Genomic DNA, 19,634 nt, shown 5'->3' with positions numbered 1-19,634 from the left:
TGATCTGCTTTAGTTCATGTAAGATGTATTGGCAGAATGTTAAATAATAGACTCTTTATACTTGGAAAACAAGCCGAACAAGCCATTTACTGCATCAACAGCATCTGGTTAAATCCAAAGGTGTCCTTGCAGCAATAGAAAGAGTCCATCGGTTGTAGAAAGATTCTTTCCACAGGAGCAAGAAATTCTTTGGGCCCAACCCAAGTCTCCAAGCAGCAACTAGCTATGTCATGGCATGAGAAAGTGTTTTGAATGAGAACATGATGATCTGTGACTGGGATACCTCTTGGCGGAGTCACATAGCCAGTTCTCAGCTGGGAAGGTATCTCAAATCATAGAATTGTAGAGTTCGAAGGGAGTCAGTATGGGGAATCAAACACTGGAATTATCAGCACCATGCTCTAACCAACGAAGCTGCCATCGCCATAATGGGACAGCTGCATATTCCTGCATTGCAGGGAGTTGGACTGGATGAATGTCATGGTTCCTTCCAACTCTACAATTCTATGATTCAATGAGATCATATTCTAGAAAGATCGTATGATCCAGCTCAGGGCTATTCTGCAGGCTCACCTTGTCTTTCTGTGCTGTGTTACGAGGTTTCTGTGCTAATGATGAAAGAGAGAGATCATGGTTCGGAACCATTGCTATGGAACCATTGCTATTTTAAATATCTCAGGAGGTAGCTAGTTGCTCCAAAAGCACACCATGACAAAACCTTTTTAAATGTATGATTAAGGTCTGTGTGCAATGGACTTCTGCTTGGGCAGTGAACCCTCCCTTCAGCCTGCTCTTCTCTTGCTCCCCAAAATTGCTCCAAAGGGTTGTGTTGACCCCCAGGGCAGTGCTGGGGCACATGGGGAAAGGAGAAGTAGGGGAGGTTCCTCATGCAAACAGAAGTCTTTGAGGTAATGGGAGGCCTCTGCTGAACACAACTCAATGTCACAACGCCTCTTATTCTTAACGTTGCATCTCTTCCCAATGTTTTGTGTATGCCATCTGTGTTCCTTTGTTCAATGAGGTGTGGGTTGCAAAAGGAGGATAGCAACATAGCAAGCAACGGTGTAAGTGTAAAAATGATATTATTTTTAACCTTCCTTGCTGAGAAGAGAAACTGGGTCAGGGCTGAAGGACCAGACACTCCAGTAATCCTGTTTCCATACTCATTTAATTAATTCCACGTAGATTCTCATAAGTGAACATTAACCACTCACAATGACATCTTTTTCACTTTGCAGTAATGTCATGTTTAGTAGGGAGGCTTTCTTTGGATCAAGCGTCACCAGAAAACTTAGGTACATGCATCCGAGTAACAACCAAATCTTTTTTATATACTGCATGCTGTTCTTGCCTGCGATATCTACCTCCTCCTTTATTTTAATTTTTCAATAACCATTTTTACTACAGTAGTTTATCAAACCAAAAAGTGGAGAAGGGATGGAAGTGGGAGGGAGTTGTCTAGCATGGAACATACAAATTCCATTTTCAGCATTAATATATACTATAAAGCAGGGATGAGGAAGCTTTTTTTACCGCTTGGGGGCCACATTTCATTTTGGACAAATGCCTGAGGGCCACATGCTGTGGTGGGCAGAGCCATGGGTAGAAAGTGGGTGGAGCAATGGAGTGTTACCTTTGCCACAGTACCTTTCTTTGCTTCATTTTTTAAAACAATTTGTGCACACCGCTGAACTACAGCCGTCTCTAACCAGTGTGCAAGAAATGGAATACAGAAGAGGAAAAGTTAGAACTGGAAAAACCAGACTTCAATTAAAAATATTTTCTGGAATAATAATAATAATAATAATAATAATAATAATAATAATAATAAATTCAGCAGATGCCGGAAGATCAACAGGGAGGGGAACTGTCCGATCTCAGGTGGAAGGGAGTTCCATAAAATTGGGCCAACAATACCAGACACACAGTTCCTGGTAGCTATGAGCCATGCATTCGAACCATGGGGAGACCAGGGTTCAAATCCCCACTCATCCATGAAGCCAGTCATTCACTCTTAGGCTAACCTACCTTACAGGGTTGTTGTGAGGATAAATGGGGAAAAGGAGAACTATATCTACACCACCTTGAGCTCCTTGGAGGAGAGGTGGGATATCAATTAATTAATTCATAAAATGGGGAGGGGTGATGTGAAGCCCAGAAGGTGTTCCCACCCCCAGATTATTGCACCCACAGGAGAAGCAAGGTGTAGCGCAACACACACAGGGAATCTAGCTCCACTCCCTACTGCTAGGACAGCTCACAAGTAAGAGATTTCCCTTGCTGTGTTGCACGTGAAGGCACAGGATTCTCTGGGAGAGAAGGAATCCCCTGAGTTTCCTTCTCCTCCAGCCTGCAACTCCTCGCACAGAGAAGGAGGTGATGAAGTGGCCGGTTTCATCTCTCTCTCTCTCTCTCTTGCCCAACCCAGATTGTATTATAAACTGCAGGACAATGCTCCCTCTCCTTACGTTCAAAATCATGGTGCGACTTGAGGTGAGCAACCCTGGAAGAAAACTGGATTCTGCTGTAGAACATTAACTGCCATTGAGGAACTGGGAAATTTTGAAGGCCAGCAGTCTAGCCCATGATGGGGTGGGTTTGGAAGGAAGGATAGGATATATTATTTATTAATTATCCTTCCTCTTGCTCACTTGAGGAAGATTAGAGTCTAGTTTAGCAGATATTGAAATGTACAAGTTTCGATGTATCCTCTTCTCCCTGTCTCCTGCTGACTTTGACCCACCTTAGCAGAAAGGGCTGTGGCTCAATGGCAGAGCACTTGCCTTGCATGCAGAAGGCCCCAGGTTCTGTCTTTGACATCCCCAGGTAGGGCTGAGAGCAGCCAATGTCTGGAATTCTGGACCAGCTGCTGGTGGTCGTCATAGAACAGGGATGGGAACCTGCAGCCCTCCAGATGTTGTTGGACTTCACACACATCAGCCCCAACCAGAATGTCCTAATGGTCTTGAGTTGTCTTTCCACGGCATTGTGAGGGCCATAGGTTCTCCATCCTTGCTGCAGATAATACAGATGTAGAGGGACCAATGGTCTGCCTCTGCTTCTCAGGTTCCTTTATTTACCCTTTCCTCTGCTGCCTCCATCTCTTTTCTTAGCCTCTAGCTGGTTTTCCCTTTCATAGCCTCCCTGGATTCCCCTTTCTCCCTTTAGATACAAGTCTTAATACACTGGAGGTAATTTTTGGAGTCCTCTAGAAGCTGATGTAACATAGGCATTTCATTCTACACCATGAGAAAGCTTCGTGGGTGCAAATCCCAATTTGCAAATTTTAAGTGGCCTCGGCTTCTCCTTGATTTCTTTCCTGGGTAGTGTTACAGATCTGCCAAATTCAGTCCATTGTCTTCTGCCTCTCCGTTTTCCATTGTCACCTTTTCCACCCTTTCCAGCAAAGCAGTTCAGAAAGAGCAGGCAAACAGACCTTCAGATGTTGAGTTGTGTTACTTTGAGGCATGGTTTCTTTGGAGTCAGGGATGCAGATGCTGTTGGACTACAACTCCCATCATGCTTCAACCATTGGCCATGCCATCTGAGGTTGGTGGGACCCGGGGTTAAAAAGCATCAGGGGGCCACAAGTTCCCCACACTTGCCTTAGAGGTTGTCCTGGGCTTCCAGAGCATTGTGTAAGTCTGTCTTGCGTGTTTTTGATATCACTACCAAATAATATGCAGCTTGGTGGAGCTGTGTTCAGCCATGTTGATACATACATCTTTCTAATGTAGTAAAAATCAGAGCGAGCATGGTTGTCTTGTGTTTCCAGTGTTAAGGCTGCAAAATCTAAGAATATAACTGCTATATTTTTGTTCAGTTTTTATTGGTCTTTTCCCCCCTCCTCCTGCAAAAAAAGGCTGATAAATGGAGGAAGAGGCATGCTTTGCTCTGCCATTTGTTATTTAATTATTTCGTTATGAACTGCAGAATCAGACAATGAATAGGGGAGTGTCTGGTTTGCATGCTGAGAAGGATTTGCATTCAGCTGTTGCATGAGTGGTTCCAAAGGCTTATTCAAGTTCCGTTCTGCTTACAGATTGGAGGCAAATGTTTGACCTCCACTATCCTTCCCATTAACTTTCAGATATTCAATAATATTCAAATGCTTTATGGAGAAGCTTCCATTGAAGACCTTGCAATGTTTATTCTAAAGAACTGTATTAAGTAAAGGCTGGATCATGGCTTGTCATTATGAGAGGAAGTCTGCACAACCCTTCGGCTAAAATGTTCGCCCTCCTTTGTGCACACAAGATTCTGCTTTCAGTTTGAATCTGCCACAGTTCCTTGTTGTGTCCTGTTATGTACTGAGCTGAATCCTAGAACAATAGGATTCAGAATCAGCAGGAGCTATCCAATCCAACTCCAGGTGGAAGTGAATCCGCAACCTGATTGGCCTGCAGGAGCAGCCAATCAGGCGGCTGGCAGAAGTGAATCTGCAACCTGGTTGGCCTGTAGGAGCAGCCAATCAGGCTGCAGGCAGAAGTCAATCCACAACCTGATTGGCCCACAGGTGTAGCCCTGAAGTAGCCAATCACGCAAGGCCCATTGTGTAATAAATAATGTATATAAGCAGATGGTTTTGGGGAAAGAGCCATTCTTCTCTTCTTCTCCTTGATGACTATGAGCTGAATAAAGAGCATGAAATTCACTCTCAACTCCGAGTATATTTCATGTCCAAACTCGGGAAACTGTGGTATGTTTTAATTGTGATTAGTTTAAACAAACGAGGATATCATGTGGGAAGGTTTACTTTAGCAGAGTTAAACAATCCCCTTTATAGGTTTATGCAGCGATCAGCTTGTTGCTGACTTGTCTGAGTTCTACTAATAAAGACGCCTTCCTGGGTAAAAATCCCTTTGAATCCCTCTTAAAGAATACACACACAAATCTGATTCATGTTAATATAAAACTATTTTACTCTCAGATTCCTTCAGGTTTACAGAACTGTACCTGAAGGCAGGCTTAGGTTACATACGGTAACAAGCAAATAAACTATACCAGAGGGATGTTGGCCCTGAGGTGACTGCAACTGAGCAGTTATCTTTCAAAAACTACCAGCATCCGACAAACTGGTTGTCACAGCAACTGGTTAGAACATGGAGGCTGTTAGTCCTCTGTCAGAATGTTGCACTTGACTGCACCTTTACATCCCACATATCAAATTATAGTTTGATAACTTGTTCTGCCCCATTTGGACCTTGTGCTATTTGTTCTATTTCCCCCTGGTCCCTGTATTTACAACTGTTTTAATTTTCACTGGGTTAATCTGTTCACAATTTATCAAGCCTGAATATCTGTTAGCATGCATTTGTCAGGAAAAGGGCCTACTCACAAGGAGACCTCTGGTGGAGACACATGCCCGACTGGCATGTTCCCTATTTCCTGGATGAATGAATCTCCCAACAGCATTGACTGGTTGTTCCTACCTATATAGGATAACTAATCCTGTTTAGGCCAGTTCTTCTCAGAATAAACCCCCCCAACTCTGGCTCTATTGTCTTCCTCTTTGAGTTGGCCTGGAGGTCCTAGTCTAGTATTGTCTTTTCATCTTATCCATAGAGTCTCTATCTCATTCAGATTTAACCATCAACCAATAATTCTACAGCTAAGTATTTTTATCACCTGCATTTGCATTTGCTGTTCAAGTTGTGTTCAAGTTCAAGGGTGGTTTACACAAAAGTGTGGCATGGATATAAGCTTATCTGGCTGGAGGAACACCCAGCCCAATGTGGGTTGAGGTCAGAACATAGTTAAGTAACCACAGTTAAAACAAACCACAGTTCCATGTGTACATGTGTAACAGGGAACTGTGGTAAGTTCAAAACTGAAAGTGGAAACCCAGTTTCCTCCTGTGCACTAAGGACAAGGGTGTTACATGACATGGCCATTCATGTAATCACAAATGAGTGTTTGTCTTTACATCTGATTCTGGCTGCTGTATAAGAGATGATTGAGTGGAGGGGTAGTCAATGTGTTGCCCTCTCGATGCCGCAGGACTACAACTCCCATCAGCCCTGACCATCGGCCATGTTGGCTAGGGCTGATGGGAGATGGAGTCCAACAACCTCTGCAGGGCACCATGATGGCTACTCCTAATCTCATATAATAGCTAAGAGCAGCACAGACATTGCGGTGAGCACAGGGTCAATGCTAAAAAATTGAGCTCATCTTTAGTACTGCGTGGCAAAACATGCCCATGGCCTGGTGACACTGTGCTCTTCATTTCGCTGTCCCCTGCCCTGCATCATTTTTGTGCACACTAACTGGTGAACCCACTTTTCTCTCACCTTAGCCTCTGCTCTCCAGGGATACTACTAGCATTATTAGGAATAATGATGTTTTCCTGCCTTACAGCATTGCTCTACAGACCACTGGAAATAATAATAATAATAATAATAATAATAATAATAATAATAATAATAATAATAATAATTTATTATTTATACCCCGCCCATCTGGCTGGGTTCCCCCAGCCACTCTGGGCGGCTTCCAACAAAACAGAAATTCTAAAATACAGAAATCCATCAAACATTAAAATACAGAAATCCATGAAAATACAGAAATGACCTTTGTGTTGGGTTTTGATGGCAACTAGGCAGCCATCTAGGGCACAGACCTCAAAGGGGTGCAGTCCTGACCTTTGAGGAGCACACATATACACATATACATATATATACACACATATATATATACACACACATACACACACACAAGACATCTGTTTTTGAAAATTGAATTTAGCATATATATATATTGGGGGGAGGTGCAAGTATTTAACCTTACCTCGGGTGCAAAATAGCTTTGCCTGGGCCACAAAATAACCTGGTCACCAGCACTGGGGATATTCCAAATGCAATATCATTGCCAAGTATTGTTGCCATTATTATTGAAATATCTGAAATTGTTAATGCAGACCATGCTTAATGCGTGCCTACAATTGATTATCTGCCTATTTAGGATTTGGGGCATCTAGGACTGAAACATCTCAGAACTGGCACACCCCCACTGTTTATTTGAATGGAGTTGTGTGAATCGATGTCTCTTCTCTGCATTTGCTCTGCACCATTCATATATTGCTGATTTTCTTCCATTGGCTTTCTGACATGATGGCATATTGTTCAAAACCCTATTTTGTTCGTACATTATGTTTTCTACCTTTTGGGGGCAGACTGTTGCACATATTACTTTTTTTCCAATTACTACCTGGTCTGTGGTGAACTGAGTTGCTTTGAACATGTCTAAGACACATGATTGACTCCAGTGTCATCACACATTTGCCCGGAAAAACTTGTTTGCAGAAAAACATGGTGGAATTAGAGTCCGTAATGTGACGGGCCAATTTGGAATTCTCCATGCCGCAGGACTCCATGTACAGCATCCATTTGCACAGTGATCACAAGAGAGGACCACACAATCCTCAAGAGCCAAAATTATTGGCTTGACGCCCTAATTAACAACCCCAAACCCCAGTGCTTGTATGAGCCTAAAACAGGATGAATGCTCTGAATCATAGCTTGTGTGTTATGGTGGAACCACAGGGTCTGCGGAAGCTGAGCCATCCCACTGAACCAATTTCAGTAGACCTTCCAAGTTGCCTTCTAGAATCCCATGCAGATTATTACCAGACCTTGCAATGGGCAAGTACCGACTGGAAATGTCCCTTAGGCCACTCAAATGCTCCATACACGTTTGCAATGCACCCCACTGCAAACAATTGTGGAGAATGCCACACACTGGAAGCATTGGCTGCATGTGTGCAGAGACCTAATATGGCACATTTGGACTTATTGGACTTATTGAAGCCCCACGGAGCCAAGCACATACACAAATCTAGACCCAGGACCAGCCCAAGACCTTTTGCTGCCCCAAAATGACTGGACTGGGGTCAAATTCTTGCCATGCACCTGAAGCAGCTGTATACCACTTAGTCATGCTTCACCCCAAGGAACCCTGGGAACTAGCTTGCTGGGTGCTGGGAATTGCAGCTCCATTGAGGGGTAAGCTACAGTTCCCAGGATTCTTTGGGGGAAGCCATGACAAAGTGGTATAGGAATAATAATAATAATAATAATAATAATAATAATAATAATAATTTATTATTTATACCCCGCTCATCCAGCTGGGTTTCCCCAGCCACTCTGGGCGGCTTCCAACAGAACAGAACATTAAAATGCAATAATCTATTAAACATTAAAAGCTTCCCTAAACAGGGCTGCCTTCAGATGTCTCCTAAAAGTCTGGTAGTTGTTTTTCTCTTTGACATCTGGTGGAAGGGCGTTCCACAGGGCGGGTGCCACTACCGAGAAGGCCCTTTGCCTGGTTCCCTGTAGCTTGGCTTCTCGTAGTGAGGGACCTGCCAGAAGGCCCTCGGCACTGGACCTCAGGAATGCTTTAAATGTGGGTGTGACCTGCTCCATTGAATACTGGTGATGGAGCAATGTCATCTACAGAGGCAGCAGGCCGGTTTAGGGGCCTTGTAAACAGGGGCAGACGAAGGGGTGTGTGGTGGGTGCGGTCCACTCCGTGTGTCACCACTGAGGGGGGTGACAAAATGCCGGGCGGCACTCACCACAGAGCCTGCAGCGTGCCCAAGCCATGCGTCTCTCCTGGGAGAGACGTGGTGGCTTGGGCGCGTACAGGCTCTACGCCGCCCAAACAGTCCACCCACTGCCTCTCCTGCCCCCAAGCTGTAGGGCGGCTGAGTAGGAGGAGGCAGGCAGACTCCGGAGGTCCCACAGTGGGCCCTACCCCATGGGTGGCTCACCCTGCCCCTGGGTGTGCCGCCCCAGGCACCCAAGTGGCTTCCTCCGCCGCTGCTTGTAGGACACAACTCAGTCCTCCCACAGAGGGGAATGGGGCTTAGGAGAGACAGCCAGGGGGCTACTGCAGCTTCTCAACACCTGCCACCTCAGGCTGTCTCCTCACTTGGCCTAATGGCAGGGCTGGCCCTATCTATAACTGAGGCAGCCATTTTCCAGCCTAGGTTGTCTGTTGTCCATTACCGGGGATGTCTCAAGTACCTTCCAGAATGGACAGAATATTCTGCTCTGTTGGCCAGGCTCCTAGTATTTATACCAGGCCTCCTAGCCAATCCAGAAGCTTCAAGCTGCCAACCCATCACAGGGAAACACCCCTCTTCTCTCTCTTCTGCATCCAAAGGAGGCTCCCAGACTTTTGGACTAGTCAGCTAAGTCAGTTTCAGCTCATGCAGTTTTCAGTTCCATCCCAGAATCCCTGAGTTTTGAGAACAATTGCTGCTTTGTCCAGAAGTTACACATTCCACTGCAAATTACAGTTGGCTCAGCATTCGACAGCATCCCCACTGCTCTCGTGTTTCGATTGACAATCTGGGATTTTGTCCTTCCCACAGCATTCTTCTGGAAGTGTCTTCCCACTGCCACACAGGGGTGCTGAGTGACTGAATTTGTTAATGTTGGTGGACTGGAATCACATTATGCATCAAAACCTCCAACCGGTTGATTCATTTAACCCTGGTAGGCTAACCTAGTGGGATTGCTTAGCAAATCAAGTATCATTGTTTGCAGGAATCCTTGCTGAAACACACCATGATTCCTTTGTTCAAAGAAAATACTAGCGGTGCACGTTCGGCCAATAAATATGTGTGATTCATTCTTCAGTAGGGTGAGTGTGATGTTGCGTGGTCCATTGGTGGCATTTTATTTGAAGACCTATAAAAACATTGACCTGTGGGTTTATACAGTCGGCTGCCATGTGGTCCTTAGTAGCATCCTTCATGCATATGTTTGCTTGGGATATAATGCATTAGGAACACCTTGAAATGTAGGCCTGTGTGAGAGTGAGGGGGAAAATGATCCCTTTTCCTTATTTTTTTAGCCAAAAGCTGGGTCTCTTGGATCGGGTTCGTGGTACCAATACTAAAGGAAAGCTATTTACCCCTCTGAATGTAGATGCAATTGAAGAAAGTCCTTCTAAAGAACCTAAGACTGTTGCCTTGAATAATAGGGAGCGTTTTCGCACTGCATTCCGAATGAAAGCTTATGCATTCTGGCAAAGCTCCGAAGGTAAAAGGTTCACATTGATTTCTGTTTTAATTTTCCTGGGCTATTTCACCGATCACCCTCTCCATTTTCTTTGGCTGGGGTTGAAATTGAATGTTGCACAAATGTATAATCTGGCAAAGCTCTGAATTTTCGGTTGAGTCCCCCCCCTCTCCCCTCCCTCTCCCACCCACCTAATTGAATTTTCAATTAGGAGGACATTTTCAAAATAGCAAAATCTTACTTCTTGTTGTCCGAACAAAGTTCAACCATGAGCCCTATTTGTTTGCTTATTATCACTTTGTTGAATATTTAGATCTCAGAATGAAATTTGGTGCACATATTCGGGACACAATTCTGCATTTCAAGTTTTAAAAACTAGTTCGACCCACATAACCATTTAAAAAAGGGGGGGTGAACTATGAGAAAAAGCACCTCACAAAACAGTACCTTCCTTGACTCTTAAGATATTGCAGTGAAAGGTGGTGTGTTCATTGATGAACTTATGCATTTTCCAGGCAACCCATAGCTCAATTCACACACACATTTCCAAGAGTGTCAGGAAAGGCATACACGACACTGTTCCAGAGAGCCAGTGTGGTGTAGTGGTTAAGAGCGGTAGACTCCTAATCTGGGGAATTGGGTTCGCGTCTCCGCTCCTCCACATGCAGCTGCTGGGTGACCTTGGGCTAGTCACACTTCTCTGAAGTCTCTCAGCCCCACTCACCTCACAGAGTGTTTGTTGTGGGGGAGGAAGGGAAAGGAGAATGTTAGTCGCTTTGAGACTCCTTCGGGTAGTGATAAAGCAGGATATCAAATCCAAACTCCTCCTCCTCCTCCTCCTCCTCCTCCTCCTCCTCCTCCTCCTCCCCCCTTTCTTCTTCTTCTTCTTCTTCTTCTTCTTCTTCTTCTTCTTCTTCTTCTTCTTCTTCTTCTTCTTCTTCTTCTTCTTCTTCTTCTTCTTCTTCTTCTTCTTCTTCTTCTATATTTTGCCCTGAAGACAGAGAAAAAGAAACGAGAAGTAATGTGCACATTCAGGTCAACCCGCCCCCTGTATTTTGGAGTAGTATGGTATGTTATCTCAAATTTTAAACTTTTAGGTTCTCATAAAAGGTAAAGGGGCCCCTGACCATCAGGTCCAGTCGTGTCCGACTCTGGGGTTGCGGCGCTCATCTCGCTCTATAGGCCAAGGGAGCCAGCGTTTGTCCACAGACAGCTTCCGGGTCATGTGGCCAGCATGACAAAGCTGCTTCTGGTGAACCAGAGCAGCGCACGGAAACGCCGTTTACCTTCCCGCCGGAGTGGTCCCTATTTATCTACTTGCACTTTGATGTGCTTTTAAACTGCTAGGTTGGCAGGAGCTGGGACCGAGCAACGGGAGCTCACCCCATTGCAGGGATTCGAACCGCCGACCTTCTGATCAGCAAGCCCTAGACTCTGTGGTTTAACCCACAGCACCACCTGGGTCTATACAGGGTGGTATAGAAATCCAATAAACAACAACAACAACAACAACAACAACAACAACAACAACAACAACAACAACTTAATAGGGACTAATACTTTAAGCATGATTTTATTCAGGCAACACAGCTAATTAACAAGTGTCGAAAGAGTAGCGTTTTGTTTTGTTTTGTTTTAACTAAAGAAGAATGCATGATGAACTGTTGAATTCAAGAGAACTAGTTCCTGACTTCTACATTGTTGACCTGGATAACATTTGGGAGCCATGGTTTTGATGAGTGGTAGGGACCCAGGTGGTGCTGTGGTTAAACCACTGAGCCTAGGGCTTGCTGATCAGAAGGTCGGCGGTTCGAATCCCTGTGACGGGGTGAGCTCCCGTTGCTTGGTCCCAGCTCCTGCCAACCTAGCAGTTCGAAAGCATGTCAAAGTGCAAGTAGATAGATAGGAACCGCTACAGCGGGAAGGTAAACAGCATTTCCATGTGCTGCTCTGGTTTGCCAGAAGCGGCTTTGTCATGCAGGCCACATGACCTGGAAGCTATACGCCGGCTCCCTCGGCCAATCATGCGAGATGAGCGTGCAACCCCAGAGTCGGTCACGACTGGACCTAATTGGTCAGGGGTCCCTTTACCTTTTACTTAACCATAGGTTTGGGCAAATACTTCCACTTGTGCAAAGGAATGTCATCTTCCTCCCCTCCTGTGGGCACCCCAGATCTGGTCTGGTCTGGGGGTTCCACCAGTCCTCTGAAGCATATTTTTTGGAGGGGGGGAACCACGGGTAGAGAATAATGGAAGTTCCATTGTGCGTGCAGAAGTCTTGTGCTACTGGGACCTTTTCAATGGATACAACCCAATAATACGAGAATTTAGCTGGTACTGTCGGAGCAACTCCACTTTGCTCTGAACTCTTCTGCATCTGCCCTTCCTTCATGTGGATTCTTCACTCACCTTTTAGATGCTGGAACAGGGGATCCTCTGGCAGACGACAGAGGGTACAGCAATGAAATCCTCATTGAAGACATGATCCCCACCCTGAAAGTGGTTATCCGAGCTGTCAGGTAAAGTCTGTGCTTGTTGTCCACTTTTTGCCTCATTTTGTTTCAAGCAGTTAAAAATATCGGCCCCTGTAAACCCAACCTTTGCGATGACTGCAACTAGGGGGGGACTTGGTTTTTCATTTTCCCAGTTCAATTTATTACAGCAAAAGCCAGCAATACAGAATATCATAATTCCAAACGAAAGAAAATCAGCAATAACATCACCAGGAATAGAACAATTGCACAAAAGGAATTTGCAATCTGTCAATCAATAGAAGGGATTTACGTTTCTTAATAGCTAAAGTGCAGAATTTGGCCACGTCATATGACACTTGGCTTGAGGAATCTTCCAGAAGGAATTTTCGTAAGAGTTCGGGGGGAAATTCCAAATACTATTGTAAGGGTGTAAATTTTGATCAGAGGGGTAAAATAAGTCGAGCTCGTTCTTCACTATAAAATTCACAAAATAAAAGAATGTGAGTGACAGATTCTACCTTGTTAGACATGCAAGGGATAAAGGCGCTCATGAATTGGTACCCGCATAAGTTTGCCGTACAGCACCGCTGAGGGCATTGCCTCAAAGCGGGCTCTAGAGAAGGCCCATCTATAAGCTTCGTTAGTGATGTTAGAAAAGTAAGGGGCAGCTGTAAAATTAGGCCACGATTTTAGACATCTATAATTTTCCGGGAGTAAGGCATCTTCTTGTTGTAATTCGACATTGTAAAGTCTCTGAGTAATAATTATTTTTGCCTTGTTCAGAGTTCCATTAAAAGATCTTCAGGATTTAGGCCAATTTGTTTGATCTTGTTAGTTATTTGCATAAGCCAGGGTGGATAGGGAAATGTTTTCCCAGTCTAAAGATGCATTTAGAGCTGGCGAAAAGCATTGCAAAATTCAGAGAGTGGCTGTGTTTTGGTTTGCAAGTTGTTTCAGGAAGTGCTGCTGCACCTTAGGTTTTTTTTTTTTAAAGAATGACAGCATTATTTTTAATAATGGCATTATGATATTGGCAGTTTTATTTCCAATTATAGCTAGTTAGAGCAGCCCAGTACCTTCCAGATGTTATTGGCTCTACCTCCTGTTATGTATGCCAATTGGTCCCATTGACTGGGGCTAATGGGCGTTGGAGGTGAGCCAGGGTGGCAAAGGCTGAACTATTTCAGCAAGGCTGATATGTAAACACAGATACATATGCGATCCCTCCCTCTATGAGAATGGAGGGAACTAGCCAAGGGAAACCCGAGCGATAAACATTCTCTCCTTGTACCAGAATACTACAGTTCCGCCTGTATAAGAAGCGATTCAAGGAGACCTTGAGGCCTTATGATGTAAAGGATGTGATAGAGCAATATTCAGCAGGACACCTTGACATGCTTACCAGGATCAAGTACCTTCAAGCGAGGTAAGCGGCTCGGCTGCCAGCAGTGCGCTAAAGGTGTAAAGATGTTCAGCTGGCAGGGACTGACCCAGAATTTCATGGATTAGATGACTCTTTGGGGTTGCCAACCCATGCACCAGTGACGGCTGTAGGAGATATTCAGAAGTTACCACTTTGTACAGAAAACCCTGCCCACATTTTGGAAGGTGCTTAAACTCCCACATCCTCTGGCTGGCAAGGGAGGAAGGCAGAGGTCTACGCACATCAATTCCCACATACATCATGTCACCTTGCATTGCAGGGCGTTTTTCTGCAGCAGGAAACTTACTACTAGTCCCCCAGTGTGCGATTTAACGCCCCGATGGTGCAGCCGCCTAAATAATTTGGCACTGACCTCTAAAGGTGCATTATAGTATTTAGGATTAAAACTAACCGAGGAGCTACGCTGGCTGCCCATTATTCTAGAGGTGTGTCTGTGAGAGCCTGCTGCAGAGATTCACCTCCAACATATGGAAGATTGCAAAGCTGAGCTGTTGGGGACATGACAGAGCAGGGTGGAGCTAATGGGTGGGCAACCCTTTACGTGATGGTAAATGCAAGTGTTTAAAGCAAGAGCAAGGAACAAGGGATCCGAGAGCCACACACATCCCTCTAGACTCCTTGATCCAGGCCGCTCCAGTGAACACCTTTACTGGCCCTGCTCTGCAATCTCCATGAGTGGTTTAGCCTGGCTGGAATATGTCTTTGGTCTGTGGTAATGCCCCTCGCTCCCTTGAATGGAAGGTGGAGAGACTTGTGGGTGGGTGTAGATGCCTCAGACTTTTGTATGGCTGGAATGTAGCTGATTTTTCAAAGCTTGGGGGTTGATTCATACACTCATGCCTCTGGTCCCACACACCCCCGGCATGTGGCCCCCAGAAGATGGCTGAGGAGGGAATGTGGCCCTTGGGCAGAGAATGGTTCCCTGCTCCTGGTTTAAAAGCCTGAAAAAGCTTCTGATTGTGCAACCAAAAGACCCACCTGCCCACAATCAACATTCAGAACTTACCTGAGGCCAGATTATGCTTTCAGGAGACTTAATTGACACATCAGCATGCATGATCTCAAACAGTGTTTATGAGAACCCCATAGGCATTCCACATGTGGAAATGTTTCGCGCACACATGTGCAAATGCCCCAGAATGTGGTGAGCACATGTGTAAGCCTTTTCCATCTCACTTAAAACATCACACCTATCTGCACCCTACAAGGCCACCAAATGAGATCAATGGGGAAATGTGATTGGAATCAGGGTTTATCCCCCCTGCAACATTATGTTACTTTCCTGCTGCAGTACACAAGTTTTCATTATTGTGGAGAAATGAACAGTGATAGATGCTGATGGGGAACAAGAGCGACAAGGGATTTTTATCCGGGTCAAATGGGAGCTACTAGAATTTGTGGAAATGGCTCAATTAACAAATAGGCTAAGAGGTAACACAAAACAATCATTTATTCAAAAATGGGATATGTTCAAGAGATATCTACAAAAAAAACCACCACAGTGATATACTATCTATGGCACTATTTGAATGACCCTTGTGAATATAAAACATTGAGAAATAAGGAAAATAGGTATGATAGGTTGTAAGAAAGTATTAGAAAATATATTGAGAGTAAAGTAATAATCATAAGTACATTCACTATTATAAATGTCAATTACATCGGGAAATTTACTTTACTTTATGTTATGTTATTCCATGTTATCATATTCTATTTTAGTTTAGTTAGAATGTATGTGGAAAGAGAACATGTAAGTCTAAATTAATCTTTAACATTAAATTTATTTAAGATTATTTTTCTTTCTTTGCACTTGTACGTGTGAATTTAACATTGTGTTAAATTCACACGTGTGTGATACCAATGAACTTCAATAAAGGTTAAAAACAAAACAAAACAAACAAACAAAAACAACAACAAATGGGAGCTGAAGCTTTTGATGTATCTGGAAGATTTATAGCACACCTTTTGATCCTAGAATGTAACTGGGGCCACGGGCCAACAATAAACGAATCACATCAGTTTCATTATGTCCTCTTATTGTCTTCTTTCAGAATAGATATGATTTTTGCACCTGGACCTCCGTCCACTCCCAAGCATAAGAAATCCCAGAAGGGAGGAGCCTTCCCTTACCCTTCGCAGCAGTCTCCAAGGTGAAATTCCTCTGTGCACAGCTTGTTGAGAATAGACAACTCTCCAACAACACCTAAAGAGCCAGTGTTGCCCATCCCTGCTCTAGATTTTACAAAAACCACAACCACCAAAACTCTTAAGTGAACCCTTGCAAAACCTGACCATTTCCGAGGCAAGCCAAAGAATGTTTGCACATCCTTAGAAAGACACAACAGACTTACGAACTATTAACAGAGGCTGATTGAAAGGGGGCAGGCAAGGCTAGAACAGTAAGTCGTACAGAGGTGCATGGATTAGCCTCATTTGCGGATGGGCCTTTTGGTTCACAGGAGCACTTCATTATGTAAGATCTTGTAGCACCTTCATAATTCTATCATGGTGCCTCCTGCCACACAATTTGGGAATCACTGAGCTGGCCATCCTGTGCTTCTTCAAAGGAGGACATGGTAAGCATTAGTTGGGCATGAGGGATGCACACAACATCTCAGCAGCCTCAGCACCACTCAGTCCAAAAACCACATGCAACTCATTCAAGTTTCTGTGCTGCTCTTGCTCTGGTGCCAAGGAGGCACCTACAGAATGCACTGTCAAGCAGAACAGTTGTCATAACACCACGGACAGCTCCTGCTGAGCAGCATGCTCTGATGGGGTCTTGGAGCCTCTGACTCCCTTCTCTCCTATGTTCTGCCTCCTTTGTTGGAGAGTTGCAGGTGCTTAAAGGGCCAATCCCCTGGCCTGGAGAAGGCCACTTCTTCATCCAATGGCCTTCCACCATGCCACATAAGACTGGTGAGGTTGTATGGGAGGCACTTAATTCCTTGGGCCCAGAAGAAGTGGAAATATGAGTGAAAACAACAGCAAAGGTTTTGCCTAAACTAGAGCCTTCTTTGCCTTTAGGAATGATCCGTATGTAGTCAAAGCATCGACAGTAGATCCTGAAGACCAAAGCATGATGGGCAAATTCGTCAGAGTTGAAAGACAGGTAAGGAATTCTCAGCTCTTCCCAAGTTTTCCCTATAACATGCATTTATAACATATAACACACGTATAACATTATATATGTATTTCATGCCTATAATGATGAGATTTTGTATATATATTTTGTACTGGTGATCTTTTTTTGCTACAGTTGGCTGCAGAAGATGTGGAAAGGCTTAGGTGGAGACTCTAGACTTCATTGAAGTTTGTGTTGAGTTTGCATCTGGCCTCAGTGATGCGCTGCTTTGCACTGTTGGTCCAGGACTCGAAAGCAAAAATTGCTTCCCTCTGCCATACATGAAATACCATCCTCATGATTGAACATGATTACAGATTCCAAATGGCTAAAGTGGGCTATTGATAAGGGGACATGTACACCAGCTCTTGGTACAAACGTGCTCCAAGAGAAGATGTAGAAACTATAGGTGAAAGCTCCTCCCTCCATCACAGCCTAATATGAAAGCCCTGGGCGAAGGGCTTATCTTCTGTGGTGGACTAAATGTTTTAGCTGATGCTGTGAAATCGTCCTGTTCAAAATCAGAGAGAGCAGCTTCAAGTCAGTGTAGACTATGGCTAGTCTGGCCCTGTAGATCACAGTGGGGAACTTTTGGCACTCCAGATGTTGCTGAATTACAACTCCCATCATCCGTGGCCATGCTTTCTGGTGCTGATGGGAGTTGTAGTTGAGCAGGATTTGGGGGGCCAGTGGTTCCCTACCCCTGGTCTAGAAGTTGCTGTACTAAAACTCCCAACATCCTTGACTGTTGGCCATGCTGACTGAGGCTGATGAGAATTGGAGTTCCAGCAAAATCTCTAGGGTCACAGGTTTCCTTGCCCGCTGTCCTTGGTGGAGACCACGATGAGCTAGAAAGAACCATGGTTCCCCACCGTGTATTGGACGGCCAATTGCTCATTGTCCTCCAGTCTGATGGGCTCTTCTCTTTCAGGTCCATGACATGGGGAAGAAATTGGATTTTTTGGTCGACATGCACATGCAGCATATGGAGCACCTCCAAGTCCAAGTGTGCCCTTCAAAAGAAACTGTGTCCCCAGCAGAGGATAACAGATATTCTGAACTGAAGTCCATCATTTACAAATATTCCGAGCCTTCTATTCATGAAATGCCTCCGAGTTTCCACCATGTACCGGTGAACAAAGTCCCCCCTTTTGGCTTCTCAACTCAGGGCTGCGACGTTGGCCCTCTCTCATTACCGTTGGGTGGTCAGAACTCCGGTAGGTGGCAGGCTATGCCGTTCTCCACTTCGTACGCTGAAAGGCCGACGGTTTTGCCTATACTCACATTCATTGACCCCCACGTTTCCTACCGTTCCCCACCAGGAGACCTCCAGAGCCCCCACTCAGACAGAATCTCTTCCAGGCAGAAACATAGCCTGACGAGAGACAGCGACACTCCCTTATCCCTCCTCTCTGTCAACCACGAGGAACTGGAACGATCGCCAAGTGGATTCAGCATCTCCCAAGACAAGGACGACTTCCTTTTCGGGTCGAACGGGGGCTCAAGCTGGATGAAAGAGAAGCGCTACTTGGCAGAGGGCGAAACGGACACGGATACTGACCCTTTTACCCCAAGTGGTTCCATGCCCCTTTCTTCCACAGGGGAGGGCTTCTCTGATTCAGTATGGACTCCGAGCAAGCCAGTTTAAAAATTATCCAGTGGGGGTGGGGGTGGGGTTGGAGTCACTGGCTGGCTTCTTCTCGTAATGTAAACATCAACTTTGTATATCTCACTATACACACCCAAAGCTTCCTAGCTCATAAACACACACACACACAAATTCACCAATGGCTGCACTGCATGCTGGTATTAGTGGTAGTCATTCTGCACCATTTCATACGGTTGGCTTAATGAGGTTTTCTTCATGCTGCCAAAACTAAGCGGTTTAGTTTTGAGCAATGGTTGTGCATGACTTTACACTATAAATGGTACAGATAATTTCTGTGATTTTGAAAAAACAAAACAAAACAAAAAAACCATAGCAAAAATGGATGTTCTTCGGTATACCGAGGGTCGGGTCAACTCTGGGCACAAAAAGATATCCTAACAGTGGCACATGCTACATTTTTGTAAGCTGAGCAAAACCAAACACTAGGTTACAGAGCAATGCCCTTTTCAATATATATATGTGTGTATATGTCTGTGGAATATTCCACCCTCCCATCCTGTCTTTCTGAATGTCAGTTTTCCAGTTTGCCGGCATCACTGTAATTCATTCTGTTCATCCAAATTTCCTTTGCTATATCCTTTTTTTTATAAAAGGAACCCTGAGGGTCTTTTAGTCCAACCCTGTGCCATACAGGAATCACAGCTAAAGAATACCTGATGGATGTGTTCCCAACCTTTGTTTAAAAACCTCAAATGAAGGAGATCGCACCAACTTCTGAGGAAGTCCATTCTGCTGTGGAACAGCTATTACTGCCCCTTTTGATAAACATTCTTCATGTCCCTTCTGGTAATGGAAGTTATACATATATATATGAAATCATGGAGAGTAGACACACTTTTCAATGAGAATTACATGTGCCCTAGCACTCTGTGGGTTGTGGCAGCCTTCCTGTCA

The 19,634-nt window shown here is 44.7% G+C and overlaps 1 protein-coding gene across 1 annotated transcript in view; it reads left to right on the top strand.

The window, feature by feature from the left end:
- Positions 1-19,356, top strand: part of KCNQ3 (potassium voltage-gated channel subfamily Q member 3) — a 138,354-nt gene extending 118,998 nt beyond the window's left edge. The window contains exons 10-16 of the mRNA XM_088675901.1: positions 1,239-1,295; positions 9,862-10,049; positions 12,446-12,548; positions 13,798-13,929; positions 15,999-16,097; positions 16,975-17,059; positions 18,003-19,356. Of these exons, the coding sequence (XP_088532027.1) occupies positions 1,239-1,295; positions 9,862-10,049; positions 12,446-12,548; positions 13,798-13,929; positions 15,999-16,097; positions 16,975-17,059; positions 18,003-18,719 (1,381 nt within the window). The 3' untranslated portion in view covers positions 18,720-19,356. The remainder of the gene's footprint in view (positions 1-1,238; positions 1,296-9,861; positions 10,050-12,445; positions 12,549-13,797; positions 13,930-15,998; positions 16,098-16,974; positions 17,060-18,002) is intronic.
- The last annotated feature ends 278 nt before the right edge of the window (positions 19,357-19,634 follow it).

The sequence above is a fragment of the Zootoca vivipara genome, chromosome 8 (assembly GCF_965207765.1).
Source record: "Zootoca vivipara chromosome 8, rZooViv2.hap1.1, whole genome shotgun sequence".
Taxonomy (NCBI): domain Eukaryota; kingdom Metazoa; phylum Chordata; class Lepidosauria; order Squamata; family Lacertidae; genus Zootoca; species Zootoca vivipara.
The sequence above is the reverse complement of the archived record's forward strand: the minus strand, read 5'-3'. Positions and strand labels throughout refer to the sequence as shown.